The sequence below is a fragment of the Hypanus sabinus genome, chromosome 5 (assembly GCF_030144855.1).
Source record: "Hypanus sabinus isolate sHypSab1 chromosome 5, sHypSab1.hap1, whole genome shotgun sequence".
Lineage (NCBI taxonomy): Eukaryota > Metazoa > Chordata > Chondrichthyes > Myliobatiformes > Dasyatidae > Hypanus > Hypanus sabinus.
Genome location: NC_082710.1, coordinates 62,626,804 through 62,643,891, shown reverse-complemented (window position 1 = coordinate 62,643,891; position 17,088 = coordinate 62,626,804). Strand labels below are relative to the sequence as shown.

At 39.5% G+C, this 17,088-nt stretch overlaps 1 protein-coding gene across 1 annotated transcript in view; it reads right to left on the bottom strand.

Annotated features, from left to right (window-relative positions):
- Window positions 1-2,683: 2,683 nt before the first annotated feature.
- The window catches only part of tmod1 (tropomodulin 1), an 89,019-nt gene continuing 74,614 nt past the window's right edge, over window positions 2,684-17,088 (bottom strand). The window contains exons 8-11 of the mRNA XM_059970027.1: window positions 12,788-12,931; window positions 11,395-11,539; window positions 9,895-9,959; window positions 2,684-5,094 (exon numbers count right to left, since the gene is read on the bottom strand). Of these exons, the coding sequence (XP_059826010.1) occupies window positions 9,895-9,959; window positions 11,395-11,539; window positions 12,788-12,931 (354 nt within the window). The 3' untranslated portion in view covers window positions 2,684-5,094. The remainder of the gene's footprint in view (window positions 5,095-9,894; window positions 9,960-11,394; window positions 11,540-12,787; window positions 12,932-17,088) is intronic.

The following is a 17,088-nucleotide window of genomic DNA, read 5'->3' as shown; positions in this document are numbered from 1 at the left end:
TGGGGCAGAGTTTAAGTGTGTCCAGGATGGATTCCTGTCACAGTATGTTGACAGGCCGACTAGGGGGAATGCCATACTAGATCTAGTATTAGGTAACGAACCAGGTCAGGTCACAGATCTGTCAGTGGGTGAGCATCTGGGGGACAGTGATCACCGCTCCCTGGCTTTTTAGCATTATCATGGAAAAGGATAGAATCAGAGACGACAGGAAAATTTTTAATTGGGGAAGGGCAAATTATGAGGCTATAAGGCTGGAACTTGCGGGTGTGAATTAGGATGATGTTTTCACAGGGAAATGTTCAATGGACATGTGGATGTTTAAGGATCTTTTGCAGGATGTTAGGGATAAATTTGTCCCGGTGAGGAAGATAAAGAATGGTAGGATGAAGGAACTATGGGTGACAAGTGAAAATCTAGTCAGATGGGTCTATTGAGGAATATAGGGTAGCAAGAAAGGAGCTTAAGAAGAGGCTGAGAAGAGCAAGAAGGGGGCATGAGAAGGCCTTGGCGAGTAGGGTAAAGGAAAACCCCAAGGCATTCTTCAGTTATGTGAAGAACAAAAGGATGACAGGAGCGAAGGTAGGACTGATTAAAGATAAAAGTGGGAAGATGTGCCTGGAGGCTGTGGAAGTGAGCAAGGTCCTCAAGGAATACTTCTCTTAGGTATTCACCAATGAGAGGGAACTTAATGACGGTGAGGACAATATGAGTGAGGTAGATGTCCTGGAGCATGTTGATATTAAGGGAGAGGAGGTGTTGGAGTTGTTAAAATACATTAGGATGGGTAAGTCCTCAGGGCCTGACGGAATATTCCCCAGGCTGCTCCATGAGACGAGGGAAGAGATTGCTGAGCCTCTGGCTAGGATCTTTATGTCCTCATTATCCACAGAAATGGTACCGGAGGATTGGAGGGAGGCGAATGTTGTCCCCCTGTTCAAAAAAGGTAGTAGGGATAGTCTGGGTAATTATAGACCAGAGGAGGTGACCAGGCATATAGATGAGGGTAGTGCAGTGGATGTGATCTACATGGATTTTAGTAAGGCATTTGACAAGGTTCCGCATGGTAGGCTTATTCAGAAAGAAGGCATGGGATCCAGGGAAGTTTGGCCAGGTGGATTCAGCATTGGCTTGCCTGCAGAAGGCAGAGGGTTGTGGTGGAGGGAGTACATTCAGATTGGATTGGTGTCCCACAAGGATCTGTTCTGGGACCTCTACTTTTCGTGATTTTTATTAACAACCTAGATGTGGGGGTAGAAGGGTGGGTTGGCAAGTTTACAGACGACACAAAGGTTGGTGGTGTTGTAGATAGTGTAGAGGATTGTCGAAGATTGCAGAGAGACATTGATAGGATGCTGAAGTGGGCTGAGAAGTGGCAGATGGAGTTCAACCCGGAGAAGTGTGAGGCGGAACACTTTGGAAGGACAAACTCCAAGGCAGAGTACAAAGTAAATGGCAGGATATTTGGTAGTGTGGAGAAGCAGAGGGATCTGGGGGTACATGTCCACAGATCCCTGAAGGTTGCCTCACAGATAGATAGGGTAGTTAAGAAAGCTTATAGGGTGTTAACTTTCATAAGTCGAGGGATAGAGTTTAAGAGATGCGATGTAATGATGCAGCTCTATAAAACTCTAGTTAGGCCACACTTGGAGTGCTGTGTCCAGTTGTTCTGGTCGCCTCTCTATAGGAAGCATTGGAAAGGGTATAGAGGAGATTTATCAGGATGCTGCCTGGTTTAGAGAGTATGGATTATGATCAGAGATTAAGAGAGCTAGGGCTTTACTCTTTGGAGAGAAGGAGGATGAGAGGAGACACGTTAGAGGTGTACAAGATATTAAGAGGAATAGACAGAGTAGACAGCCAGCGCCTCTTCCCCAGGGCACCACTGCTCAGTACAAGAGGACATGGCTTTAAGTTAAGGGGAGGGAAGTTCAAGGGGGATATTAGAGGAAGGTTTTTCACTCAGAGAGTGGTTGGTGCATGGAATACAGTGCCCGAGTCGGTGGAGGCAGACACACTAGTGAAGTTTAAGAGACGACTAGACAGGTATATGGAGGAATTTAAGGTAGGGGTTTATATGTGAGGCAGGGTTTGAGGGTCAGCATAACATTGTGGGCCGAAAGGCCTGTAATGTGCTGTACACTATTCTATGTTCTATGTATAATGAAGGTCTACCAGATGTATTTCTGTTTGGCAAATCAGTGGTATGAGGATAAGCAGACTGGACCTCTACTGTTGAGTTAAGGAGAATAAAGTGATCTTACAAAAATGCTTATGTGGCTTTACAAGTGAATGCAAAAGGAAAAGGGTTGGGTTGTCATTGAGAAGGCTTGGTCTTAAAATAAGGGATTAGCCTTTCAGATCAGACTACATTTCTTCACTTCAAAGTAACCATTCTCCTTTTACCTTTCTATTTCACAATAAATGTAGATTTCATTCTTCCCATTTAATTAGGTATCTCTTAGTGAATTCACATCCATAACCATAGATTAGGTTAAGAGAATCCTCTGCACCATATTTGATCTAGAATTAATTGTGTGGATGTGGCACATTCTAGTTGAATCTGAAAAGTTTCACAATTCTCATGCCTTACCTCATTCCATTAATTTTTACCACAATAAATGAGTTCAGTGTTACTACAAGGCCAGAACAGCATCTTACTCAATCAGTTACAACTACTTCAAGATGAGCAAAATGTCACAACTTTTATTGTACAAATGGTACATCATGAGGTTTTACTGACTTTCTCAAAGCATGTGAGGCTACAGAATGCAAAAAAACTGTAATGCTTTATTCATCATGAGGTGCAACAGTCAAACACATCCTTTTTTTGGAAGCCACAACAGTGTAGATTTGACACCAAGTTTTTTTTTTAACCTGTTTTGTTTAGAGCATGCTCTGTTAAGATTCACAATTGTGTTCCTCAAACCCAAAAGTTTTCAGTATTCATTTTTTCTTGGCTAATCCTTTGGCTGAAGAAATAAAATTAGTTCATGGTAAAAGGAATTCTGATGTCTGCGGATAAGTGTATAAGACATAGTAGAATGAGGTCATCAGCCCATTGAGTCTTCTCTGCCATTCAATCATGGCTGATTTACTATTATCCCTCTCAACCCCATTCGCCTGCCTTCTCCCCATAACTGTTGACACCCTTAATTAATCAAGGACCTATCATCCTCCACTTTAAATAATGATTTGGCCTCCATGGCAATGAAGTCCACAGATTCAACCCTCTCTGTCTCTAGAGAAATTACTCCTCATCTTTTCTAAAAAGACATCCTTGTATTCTGAGGCTCTGCCCTCTGGTCTTAGACTCCCCCACTATTGGAAGCATCCACTCTATCTAGGGCCTTCAATGTTCGATGGGTTTCAATGAGATATCCCCTCATTCTTCTGAAACCCAGGCTCATCAAACACTCCTCATACTTAACTCTTTCATTCCCCCAGAATCCTGTCCTGATGCTCTGTTGCAGCTTTCCCCTTCCCTCCACAGATGCTGCCCACCCTACTGAATTCCTCCAGCAGTTTCCTTCTCCAATGACCAGCTCCCTAAATCACTCAAAACGGGTTAAAATGCTGATTTCCAAAGGGGAGGTGAGAGTGACTTAACATTAAGTCAGCGTTTGACGATTTGGCATCATGGTAAAGTGAGTGGACATCAAGGGGAAACCATTCCAGTGATCAAAGTCTGCCCTCACACCTCACAGAAGGTGCAGCTAGCTTGGGAGATCACAGCAGGAGGTGCTCAGGGCAGTGGCTTGGGCCCAACCACTTACAGCTGCTTCATCAGTGACCCTCCGTCCACCATGAGGTCCAAAGTGGGAACAGTCGCGATTGTCTGCACACTGTTCAGTTCTGTTCACAGTTCTATAGCCAATGCAACAGCCTTCCAACAAAATTTGGACCACATTCAGACATGGGCTGAGAAGTGGCAAAAGACATTGGTGCTACAGAAGTACCAGGCAGATCCTCTTCTCTGAGGATTGTCACCAGCTGCAGTGAAGAGGCTTATGAGCTGGTAGGGTCACTCATGGCAGTAAGCTCAAAAGGGAGGTTCGAGACAAAGTGATCCAATCAAGACGTCAATATTGGAATTGGCAGAAGGTGATCACACATCATAATGACAGTGAAGGAGGTATACAGCTCAGTGATGCAAGTTGTCTAGATGGAATTTGTCAATTAAAACAACATAACTTGACATCTTTTTGTGGTTGAAAAGCTTTAGAACAGATACTGCACAATTAAAATAAAGTTATTTTGAATTGTTAAAAATACTCGGTTTCAAGAAAAAAAGGTAAAAATAGCCAAAAATATAAATAATTGTAAATTTACTGCCTGCTCCATAATTGATGCAAGGCAAGGACATATGCAGTAAAATGAATGATATCTGGAGGTTCTCAATGATAATTCAAGCAATAAACAACTGTTTATGTAAATTTCCATCATTTTAAACGGACTTAAGTATTTTGATTGAAACTCAAAACTATTTGGCATCTTTTGTGTAGTAAGTAACAAATCAGTGGAAATTCTGGATTACATGAAAGTTCTGTAAATCAGTAAACACAAAGCTGATACAATTCTCAAGCAGTACTTTTGTCACAAAATGAAGAATGATTTCCTCCAAGAAAAGAACAGCTTACCCGAGGTAATTTTCTGGCATCAAATAATATAAATAAAATGAGTACTTATGCTTCTGCAGTAAATGTCATAACAGCAGGTTCTTTCATGCACTGTATAGCTATAGTTTCACTGAACAATCCATTCAGGGATATATTCACCAACTAGTGAATGGATTTAGAATTGATGATTTATTTGCACACAGCACTAATTGGTTTGAAAAATTAATCAGTAGTACAGAGTGTTATTAGTAGATCAAAGTACACCACAATCTGTTATTGAACTTCATTATCCCATTATACAACACTAAAAAGAAAATGGAAGTACAACAGAACTGAGAAGGCACTTCTGGCTGTATGTAAAAATCATCAGCATAGAGTGTGCTCAGTAGAGGCTTGAAGTCTTCACAAACAGATTAGACAGTTGTTCGGTTCCTGGGGATGATGGGGCCATCGATGCCCAGAAGTCGGCTTTTCCTCACTAAAATAGATCAACAACCCAACACAGTTAACTTTTGATAGAAAATTGGATTGCAAAAATGAGAGGTATTTGACTTGTATTTCCTTTAATTTAGACCATTTCTAAGCTTAGTAAAGTAGTATTATAAACTGTAGTCTTCGTTAATGAATGTGTAGCATTATAGGGAAATATACTAATTGCATCACTTCATTTTCTTCCATTTTAAAAGTCGGTCTTGCTCTGTTTTCTCAACTAACACTTCTTCACCTCATACTCTTAAACATCAGCTTTCCAGTACGGCTCTATTACTAACTCAAAGTACTTTTTGCCTAAACATAATCAATAGTAAATAGTTCTTGAACCTATCCACAGCATGAATTATTTGATTGACAGATCAGGAACATGGTTATGGAATCTTCCTGCATTGGTGAGAATTGTCCTTTTGATAATACAATTGGCTCCTTCACAAACCTGAGTTTCCAAGAGAACGATTTACCTTCTACCTTCTTCTTGAGTCCAGATGAAAAGACTAAGCAACCTTTCTTCATTATACAATCTCTCTAACCTGCACTGGGTCTTAGTACATCCTTCCCTAAATAAGGTAATGGTGTGGCCAATATCGTGGTGCTGCTCATAGTTCCAGCAAGCTATGTCTGCTTCCAGTCTCTGGTGCTGTCTGTGTGAAGTTTGCATGTTCTGCTTCCAACTGGTATTCTGGTTTCCTCCCACTGAAGATGAAATGTTTGTTAATTTGGTAAATTTCTACCAGTGTCCTACAATAAGGGTATGGGAACAGTAGTAAATTGATGTGTAAAAAAGTAGGTTACTGCAAAGTTAGTGGAGATTCGGGAATACTCTGAGAATAGGTACAGACTTAATGGTTTCTGATGTATGAAAACATAAATTTTAAACAATACTACAGGGTACACTGTTGTCTCACCAAAGCCTTGTGTAATTTTAGTAAAACTTCCTGGCCTTGGTACTTCAGCTTTATTGCAAGAAAGCTCAATAACTCATTTGCTTTCTTAATTACTTAAAGTACCTATTATCAGAACCATGTGTCACACATAAAAAACACTGGCAGTCATTAATCTCACACTAGTTAAATTCTTTGTTAGATAACCATAGCTCTCCCTATATTCAAAGTACATTTGTTATCAAAGAATGGATAAATTATACAACCTTGAGATTATAGGTAGTCATAAAACAAGGAACAGAAAGAACACAATTTTAAAAAATTAAAAGACCAATCCCAATGCACATAGAAAAAGATTTTAAAAACAAATTATGCAAACAGTAGAAGCCAGCAACAGCAGGATTTCAAACCAAATTGTGTCCTGAGATCTAAGTTCCCAGAGTAGGCCCAAAGCCTCAGTATTCCATTCATCATACTGGCGGGGCAAATTGCCGCAAAGTTCACAGACATGAAGCACAGCAGCCAGAGGGGTGTCACAGCCTTAGCGTTGTGAGGAGAGACACCCCCAGTCTATCCAGGTAGGTGTTTAAACTGTTCTCAACTTCTCCAAATCAGCTGAGGCGCCCAGAGTGATCTAACCTCTCCCGACACACGACACCCTACCCTTCCACACCAAAGTTTAGTTGTCCGAACAGTGGATTGTACCACACAATGGAGAGTATTATACTCCAGCTGTCTTCTGTTTGACCACTCAAAACTTAGTAGAAACATAGAAAACCTACAGCACAATACGGGCACTTCGGCCCACAAAGATGTGTCAAACATGCCTCTACCTTAGAAATTACTAGGGTTACCCATAGCCCTCTATTATTCTAAGCTCCATGTACCTATCTAAAAGTCCCTTAAAAGACCCTATTGTATTCGCCTCCACCACCGTCACCGGCAGCCCATTCCACGCATTCACCACTCTTTGTGTAAAAAATTTACCCCTGACATCTCCTCCAACCTACTCCCAAGCACCTTAAACCTGTGCCCTCTTGTGGCAACTATTTCAGCCCTGGGAAAAAGCCTCTGACTATCCACATGATCAATGCTTATCATCTTATACATCTCTATCAGGTCCCATCTCATCCTCCATCTCTTCAAGGAGAAAAGGCCGAGTTCATTCAACCTATTCTCATAAGTCATGCATCCAACTCCAGGCAACATCTTTGTCAGTCTCCTCTGTGCCCTTTTTATGGTTTCCACATCCTTCCTATAGTGAGACGACCAGAACTGAGCACAGTACTCCAAGTGGGGTCTGACCAGGGTACTATATAGCTGCAAAGTTACCTCTTGGCTCCTAAAATCAATCCCACAATTGATGAAGGCCAATGCACCATATGCCTTCTTAACCACAGGGTCAACCAGAGTCATCTCCTCAAAAAGAAACAGAATTTGTACCATAGATATGCAAAAGAGTTTCTCATGTTCTAAAGTTCAGTCATAAAAGGCTTAAGAAATTCTTTCTCCTAGTGTAAAAACCAGTGAACATTTGAACTATCAGCATTCTGAAGTGCCAGTTTTGAAGCAATCTTTAAAAGTGACCAAGAGCACTTTCAGCCTTCTGATCATGTCCATTTCTTGTCTGACTATATAAATCGCACTTTTAAACTGCTATTTTTCACTCATTTTGCATTTTCTTTCGTTAAATCTATCTCAAGATAAATTACTATTTACGCTTAAAGTTCAGTTCTGCTGTACAAAGCATTCCATGCAACATTTTTGCATCTGGTATCACTGCCAATTGCTCTTAGGTCAGAAATTACAGTTACTAAATCTCACCCATTCTCTTCTCTTCCTCTCTATGAAAGATTCAATGTGCACTACACAAGCCACTCTCCTATTATGGTCTCTTTTTGTTTTTGCTGTACATCTTTTCTTACTAAAACAACATCTATTTTGGCCTTACTGTGATTAGATTCCAGATGGTTGGCATGGTGAACCAGCACCTGACTCATACACTTGAATGTGTTCTACCATTAGACTATAAAATGTGTTTAACCACTTGATGCTAGTTACCGAACTCCAAATTAGAACACAGAACGGTAAAGCACCAGACAGGCCGATCTGCCCATGATTTGTAGCTGATCTTGATGCCAATTTATACAAAATGTCCTCATTGCATTTATTATCCATATCCCTTTTTTCCCTTCATATCCATGTTTCTATCTAAAGCTTCTTAGACTCAGACAAAGGGCCTGTTTCCACTAGTACCCCTGGTAACCAGTTCCAGATACCTGCCATTCTCCTCACTTCACCCTCTAATCGTTAAAGGTGCTTGACCCTGGGAAAAGACTCTATCTGCTCAATTCACGCTTCTCATAAATTTCAAAGCCTCCATCAGCCTCCAAAATTTTAGGGAGAATAACCCAAGCCTGTACAACCTTTTCTAATAGCTCATACCTTCTAATCTGGGCAGAATCCAAGTAAACCTCTTCTTCACCTTATCCTATAATGGGGTGACTAGAATACGCTTGCAAATCTCCAAGTATGGTCTGACTATAGCTGCAACATGAATTCTTCACCCTATACGCCTCTACCTCTATTAATAAAACAATACAAATGATTTTTTAAAATCATATTTGCACAAACCAATTTCACCTGGGCCCAGCGTAGTATTGACACTTTCCATCAACTAGGTTTGGAACACCAAAAAAGTCGATATCCAAAAACTATTATAATTTATCTACAGTTGAAAACTAATTTAGTCAATCATTTTTTTGTGTAAAATACGAAGTGCTTTCTTGCGCTACAAAAATATTCTCCATTGCAAAGATGTCTGTTTGCAATATTCGGTTGCGTGGCATTGTATACTCTTAACTTTGTTCTGTTGGTTCTTCATCCTTTGTCCAACAACACACAGAACTGTTTACTGTTGCTTGCTGATTAGGGGATTTGTGGCAAGAAGCTGAGAGGTACGATTTGTATCCCCCAGTGAAAGCACAGTATCTCTATTCCAAATGTCAGCAATATTATCAAAAGATGAAGCAAAGTTATTAGATCTTAGCCTTACTAAGTAATAAGGAGTAGACACACATGCAAAGTGGCTGTGGTGATAGCAAATCATTTCTTTTCAAACATGCTGATGCCCAATAAAACTGAACACTACTTCAGATATTATGAAATAGATGGTAAGGTGTCATTATAATCTTGCAGTGCTGAAAATGCAATTGCCAATTTCTGTTTGAAAATTTGTAAAGTATTGACTTCTGTGCTTGAAAAGTTATATCACAACACTAACTTTGTATACAATGACAACAGGATGGCAGAAAGAATGTTAGCCGCTGGGACACGTGCAGCCCAATTCGAACTGTCTCTAATATCAGATTCTGAGCTCAACCCTTTCCAATGACAGTCAATCATAGAGTCAGAAATTAGCCCCAAAGTGAAATAATGCACACCTTGGAAAGCAGAGCTCCAGTAAAAACAGCACTTTGAGATAGGACTTATAATTAAAATGATTATTACTAAATGAAGGTTATTGCAACATTCTTTGTTTCTGCCTCATGCTGTATGTGAAAAATTGCTTCCAAGTGGCATTTTGCAGTTCTTTTAAAAAGGTGATAATACACAGAATTTTTTTAAAATCCCAGCTAAGAGAAAGGTATAACAGAAGAAATATCACTGCTGCAGACACAGATTTGCTAATTAATGCAAATTATATCTATATATAAAAAGGATATCCAGAATTATTAATCATAAAGAATAATTGTGTAGCAAGAAAAACAGGAAAAGCAGTGGAGGAAAGGGGAAGGGAATAAATCTGCAGTCAGAGAAAGGGAAGTTGGTGTAGTCCAGCAGAAAGGCAGTGTAAAGCTCTGCCAATTCAATAAGGGAGACTATGACCAAAAAATACTATATACTTATATCTCCTCCAGTTCCAAAGCTGAGAATCTAGGCCAGGAACCATCTGCTCTGTTAATGCGAGCTGCAACAAAAATTGGATTGTTAAGAACTCCTGCAAAACAAGACAACTAGGGATTCTAAAAAGAAAAGTCATTAATGTATAAAATCCACTGGTATTGGGAAGTTGAAATAAAAAAAAGAAAAAGCTGGATTGTCAGAAGTCAAGCGGCATCTGTGAAAGTTCTGATGAAAGATCACAAGTTGAAACCTTAACTCTGTGTCTCTCTCCACAGATGCTGCCCATCCTGCTGAGTATTCTCAGCATTTTCTGTTTTTACTTCAAACTCACTAAGAATGTTTTATCACAACTTTTGAAAATCCCTCTTATGGTAGTCATTAATATAAGATTAGTAGCAACTTCAGATTCTGTTTCCTTCAAGGATGATGGACTTAAGTTGCCTTTATTATATTTTACCATTAACCCAATTTACTACCATTTTGAATTTGATGCAGTTTTAAATTTTTGACCAAACCAGTTTATTGACGGTACTGAGAATCATATATAGTCCCAGGCAGCAGAGTTGTGGATCCCACTGCAATAATGACATAACTAGTGGATGTTTTATTATCATAAGCATTTAAACAGTAATTACCTCTGATGCTGTAGATCTGATTAGCAAGTTAACTCTCACTTCAACCTTAAACTGAATTGAATTCAGTGAAATAATTCCACCTCCTTCAACTCCTTAGGCCTATAAACATTTTCACAAATCTATACTATGGACTTTTCTTCAAATTTTCCAATTAGTTTGAGTCACTTCTCTCCTCTGTGTAACATTCCCAAGTGCAGGTTGCTACATACGTGCAAGTTCTTTTGTTCTTTGTAAAGATTTCCCATGCTATGCATAACTCAGTTTCTCAGTAGAAGCTGGAAGATGTACTGCTCAATACAAGTTCAACTTCTTAGCAATTATATAGAAATATGAGAATGTATCATGAAATGAACATTTCAGTTTTGTCTCCCTAATGTGAAATAACTTCTCTACCCAGTGATTTCTAAAACAGCACAGTTGGAAGTGGAAACTCAACAGATGGGAAACCAGAGCTGGAATTTTGAACTCAACAACTGGGAAACCATAATAAACAAGTGTTTATATAAGTTAAATGGCAATCATATGTTAACAATAATGGAGTTTTATTTGTTAAAAAAACAATAGGCACAAAGAATTGGAACTGCTATATCAATCAGGCAATTTATAATGAGAGCCTAGAGCTTAAATATAGCAAAATGTATTTGAACTTTTCACAATGAAATTAAACAAAAATGTTGGTGCATAACAATTATATCATTACATTAGATGTTATAGCTGTTCCAATACTCCAATTTATAAATGGCAAATATAAAGTTTTCTTGGTATTTTATATTAGTCTGAATACTAAAATTAATTAAAACCAAAGTTAAATGCAATATCTGAACACATTGTACAACATTGTGGCAACAAAGGAAATCTTCTTACCAAGGTCATTGTTGTTCATAACAGCATTAGAAGCTCGAAGCCTTGGACCTTGCTGGGTGAAATGATAGCCAAACTTCAGAAGAGCTCGATTTTGTTCCAGCATACTTGCAATTTCCATTTCCACTTTATTACCCAGCTGCTGACACTATGAATAAAGGAAGGGGATATACTTTGACAAACTGCATTTACATGACAAACCTAACATAAGAAACATCCTAAGGCACTTATACAGAACATGATAAACAAGCAGTAGCTAACAGAATCCTATCTTCCTTTTGCAACATACAAAATGTTGGAGGAACTCAAATGGTCAGGCAGCGTTTTTGGAGGGAAATAGTTGATGTTTGGGTTTGGGATCCTTCATCAGATAGGAAAGAAAGGTGGGGGGAGGGGGCAAGAGCTGGCAGGCGAAGGGAAGGGAAAGTGGGAATGAGGTAAGAAACCAGGAGGTGATAGGTGAAAGTGAGAAAGAGCCAAAGAAGATGGAATCTGATACACTAGAGAAAGAACAAAAGTAAAGAGGTATGGAGAGAACCAGAGGGAAGAATGTGTGGGGAGGTTCAGATCAGGGGGAGGGGGAAAGGTAAGAGATGAGTGACAGGGCTGGTGGGATAAGGGAAAACCAAGGCGGGAATAGAGGGGAGCGGCTACCGAAAGGAATCAAAGTTGGAGTGTCACAACCACGGACATGTGCATATCCACGAATTGTGCTCGTGGATTTGCACGTGTCAACTAATTATTATTTCATTGTGATAGTATTTAGCTCCATTCATTCCGTCGTAGTATTTGGACACAGAAACACTTTGCTGCCTGCTTGCATTCCGCCTTGCCTGTGTAGGATTTGTTTTCCATTTGAGAGTTTTTGTTAACAGCCCTGCTTGGACTGGTGTTTATTGCTTTCTTTTCCCTCTAACTCTGTTCGCATTAAAGTCTGTGAACTATCGACCTGCTTCAGTGTCTCTCACTCCGCACTTGGGCCATGTCTGCACCAGGTGACATGGAGACTACCAAGATGGAATATGACATGCTCTTCCTCCAATGTGCATTTGGCCTCAGCTTGGCAGTGGACGAGGCCGTGGACAGACATGTTGGTGTGGGAATGGGAAGGAGAGTTAAAATGTCTGGACACAAGGAGATGTATACAGAACGAAAGAGCTCAATGAAGCAGTTCCCCAATCTGTGTCGATTCTCACCTATGTACAAAAGGCCACACTGGGAACACCAGATGCAATAAATAACATTGACATCCCTTATACTGGCCAAAATCTAAATATAACTACTGTTTAATTTGGGATTTACCCACAAAAGAATTCACATTGCATTTTCAAACCATGTAAAATTTACAATTGAAATGAGTTAAAAACATTTTGAAGGAAAACTGAACATGTCTGACCTGATTGTCAATCTTAAGTTCAACCAAAGATTTATTGTATTGGAGGGCTTTCACTAGAGCCAGGATCCCATTACCAGTGATAAAGTTGGACTCAACGTTCAAACTCTTCAATGTTTTGTTAACTTTCAGCATCTCTGCAAAAGACTTGAGAGACGGTAGAGCATTTGTAAAGATAATAAATATCAAAGATGATATTTTTGAATACCTTGCATTGAACAAAATCTATTTTAAATATCAATTGTTAATTTCCATGACTAGAACTGTTTGCAAATACTTGCTACATCAAAGTGTTGTACATTCATTTTGAAATTTAATATATCTGTTGTCACACTGCCAATCTAAAATTCTTGGTTCTAAGAAGTATTGTTTCCTCTAATGTTTATGTGACATTTTTATTTCTGCAATAACATTTAATAATTTTCAATGTGAAGAGTGGCTTTCAGCCTGCAATATTATTATATACTGTAATCCCATAAAATCCTAGTGATCTTGGAATTGGGCAAGAATTCCCAGGAACAGTTTGGTTGGATATAAGTTTTCACCAGTATAGACCATGAAGAAAATCTGAAAAATGTCCTAGTTAGAGATGAACTTTGGTTGATTTCCTATAACACTTGTATAAGATCATAAAAACAAAAGAGATAGGAGCAGAACTAGGCCATTCATCCCATCAAGTCTGTTCCAACATTTCATCATGGCTGATCCATTTTCCTTCTCCTGCCTTCTCTCCATGCTGACTTCGGCCTATTTTGTTATGTGCTCTAAGTACCCTGAGACCTCATCCTTAACAATTGACTCCAACATCTTTCCAACCACTGAATCAGGTTAACTGGCTTATAAATTTCTTCCTTCTTAATGAGTGGAGTGACATTTGCAATTTCCCAGTCCTCCAGACCCATACCAGAATCTAGTGATTCTTGAAAGATCATTACTAATGCCTTCACAATCTATTCAGCTAACTCACACAGAACCCTGGGGTGTAGTCCATCTGGTTCTGATTACTAATCTACCTTCAGACCTTCCAGCTTCCCTAGTACCTTCTCCCTAGAAAAAGTAACTGCCTTCACTTCTACCCCTGACACTTCCAGCATGCTCCTGGTATCTTCCACCATTTCTGGTCTCCATTACTACCATTCCAGTGTCATTTTCCAGTGGTCCGATATCTACTCTCACTCCTCTTTTACTCTTTATTCTCTGAAAAACCTTTGGTATTCTAGGGTATTATTGGCTAGCTTACCTTCATATTTCATCTTTTCCCTTCTTATAGCATTTTTAGTTGTCTTCTGTTGGTTTTTAAAAGCTTCCCAATCCTCTACCTTCCCACTAATATTTGCTGTAATATATTACCTCTCTTTTGCTTTTAGGTTGCTTTTGACTTCTCTTGTCAACCACGATTTGCATCATCCTGCCTTTATAATATTTCTTCCTTGGGATGTATCTAATCTGTGCCTTTGGAATTGCTTCCAGAAATTGCAACATTGCTGCTCTGCTGTCATCCCTGCTAGTGTCCCCTTCCAATCAATTTTGGCCAGCTCCTCACTCATGCCTCTTTACTTCCCTTTACTCCATTGTAATAATGGTACATCTGACTTTATCTTCTTCTCAAATTGCAGGGTGAAACCTATCACATTATAATCACTGCCTCCTAAAAGTTCCTTTAACTTAAGATCACTAATCAAATCCAGTTCATTACACACCTGTCAGTAATATTTGAGTAATATTGTAAATATAATGTTTGATTAAGCGTTGTCTGTTTTTTACATAATGCATTGCGAGTTAACTATAAAAGTTCGTGAAAGGCATACATCATCATGTCACAAAGTCATACGTACACGCTTCACAAAGTTGGACTCTCATCCTGGACTCTCTGTGTTTTCCTTCCAGTCAGTTTAATGTTTTGGAGTCACAACACATAAAAATAGCAATGAGAATGTTTTAAACAAAGCAGAGACAAACTAGGTGTTGAAGCAGTGAAAGGTTCAAGTATAAAAAATGCACAGCAAGAAATGATCAGGTAAAACAAAGAGCACAGGATTCTGGAATGGACAGAGACTGCTGAATTTTTTAAAAGGCAGAATACGGAAGAATTAACAGGTTCTTAAACCTTGGGTGTGATAGAGTGATTTTTGGGTTTAGCACATTCATATTTAGCAAATGACTTCAACCACCAGTCTTTGGGTCTGAGTCTAAATTTTGGATTTAATCTGGAGTGCAGCTCTGAACAATGGGTTCCTAAAAGTCATGAATCCCAGACCTGACAATGCTTATTAAAATTTATCTGAATGTCTGTGGTATGGGTGCAGATCAAGAGGTTTGAAGTTTGTGTGTAGTTTCAAAGAAAACATTGTAGATACATTGTAACTATGGAATTATCCTTTCATGTTTAACACATAAAATATTAAGCCCCACATTAGGCTAGCCAGACCTTTCCAATGAAAGCACCTCCATATGATGTCTGCTGTACCTTGTTTTGTTGAATAATGGAATAATTCATGGGTTCATAAACAGTGAGAATTGGGTGATAATCATAAAAAGAGCATAAGTTGCTGGCTACATTGGAAAGATTGATGAGTTTGATTACACAGTGGATAACTGGCTCATGTACATTGAGCTAATAAATTAAGTAGTCAATGGGAAGCCAGTGGAAATGTTCCTGAATGTGTTAGATTTAAAGGCATACAGTTTGCTTAGAAGTCTAACTGCTCCAGCCAAACCAGCCAAAATGAGCTTTAATGCTATTGTGAAAGTAATACATTTAAAACCAAAACCAGTTGATTGCAGAACTCTTTAGGTTTCATAAGTGGAGCCAAAAGGAAGGGGAGTCCATTTCAGCATATATGGCTGAATTGAAGAAGCTGTCTGAGCATTGTTAGTTAAGTAATGGGTTAATGATGAGAGATTGTTTCGTTTGTAGAATTTTACAAGAAAGCTTTCAAAATTGGCTCCTAACGGACACACAAGTTATATTTAAAAGAGCAGTGAAATTCCTACCACTAACATACCTTTACTTCACCCCAGCCCCGCTTTCTGTGGGCATCACTCTCTCTGCAATTCCCTTGTCCATTCATTACTCCCTGCAAGTGGCCTAAGTGCTACACCTACCCATTCACCTCCTCCCTCACCTCCATTCAGGGCCTGAAACAGTCCTTTCAGCTGAGGCAACGCTTCACCAGCAAATCTGCTGGGGTCGTCCATTGTGTCCGATGCTCTCGATGCAGCTTCCTCTACAATGATGAGACCAATTACAAATTGAGAGACTATTTTGTCGAACTCCTCCATTCCATCTGTCAAAACCAGAACTAATCAGTGGCAATTCCCTTTCCTATTCCCATTCCAACATGTTGGTCCATGTCTTCATCTTATGCCATGATGAGGCCACACTCAGGTTGGAGGAGCAACATCTTATATTCTGTCTGGGTAGCCTGCAACCTGATGGCATGATCATTGATTTCTCCTTCCAATAATTTTTTTTCTCTATCTGCCTCCCTTCTTCTTGTATTCCCCACTCTCCCACTCTAGCCTTTTACCTCTTCTCACTTGCTAATCACTTCCCCCAGGTCCCCTCCATCTTCCCTTTTTCATATGGTCCACTCTCCTCTCCTATCAGTTTTCTTCTTCTCTAACCCACCTTTCCCACCCATCTGGCTTCACCTATCACTTTCTAGCTATCCTCCTTCCCCTCCCTCCACTCTGTCCACATTCTTATTCTGGTGTCTTACCCCTTCCTTTTCAGTCCTGAAGAAGGATCTCGGCATGAAATGTCAACAGTTACTTCATTCACATTTCCAGAGATGCTGCCCGACCTGCTGCGTGGCTCCAGCACTTTGTGTGCTTTGAGTTGACATAGCTGTATCAATGGAAACAGCAGCCACAGAAGCAACCGAGTTGCCATTAGGAATGAAAGTAATCATGAACAAAACAAAGCGTCTAAATAGAATCCAGCCTGGACAAGCAAATTGTGTCACCATTGTGGCTGGGGCTCACATACACCAGACCAATGCAGATTTAGATGTGAAACTTGCAGAAAAAGCAACAAAGTAGAACACATATAAATAACATGTTAGGCAGACGAAAATAAATGGACTGCACAGGAAAGAGAAAAAGATTTTAAAAAGTCAAGTTGTAGTTTCAAAAAGAACACTAATCTGCACGTTGTTGATGAAAAATCTGGTAACGATGAGAGTGGCTCAGGACTGGGTAGCCTTGAGATTTACCACATGGAATAGACAAGCAATATGGCTTACACCAAAGGTGAACAGCAAATTAATTAAAATCGAATTGGACACTGACTCAGCTGTTTG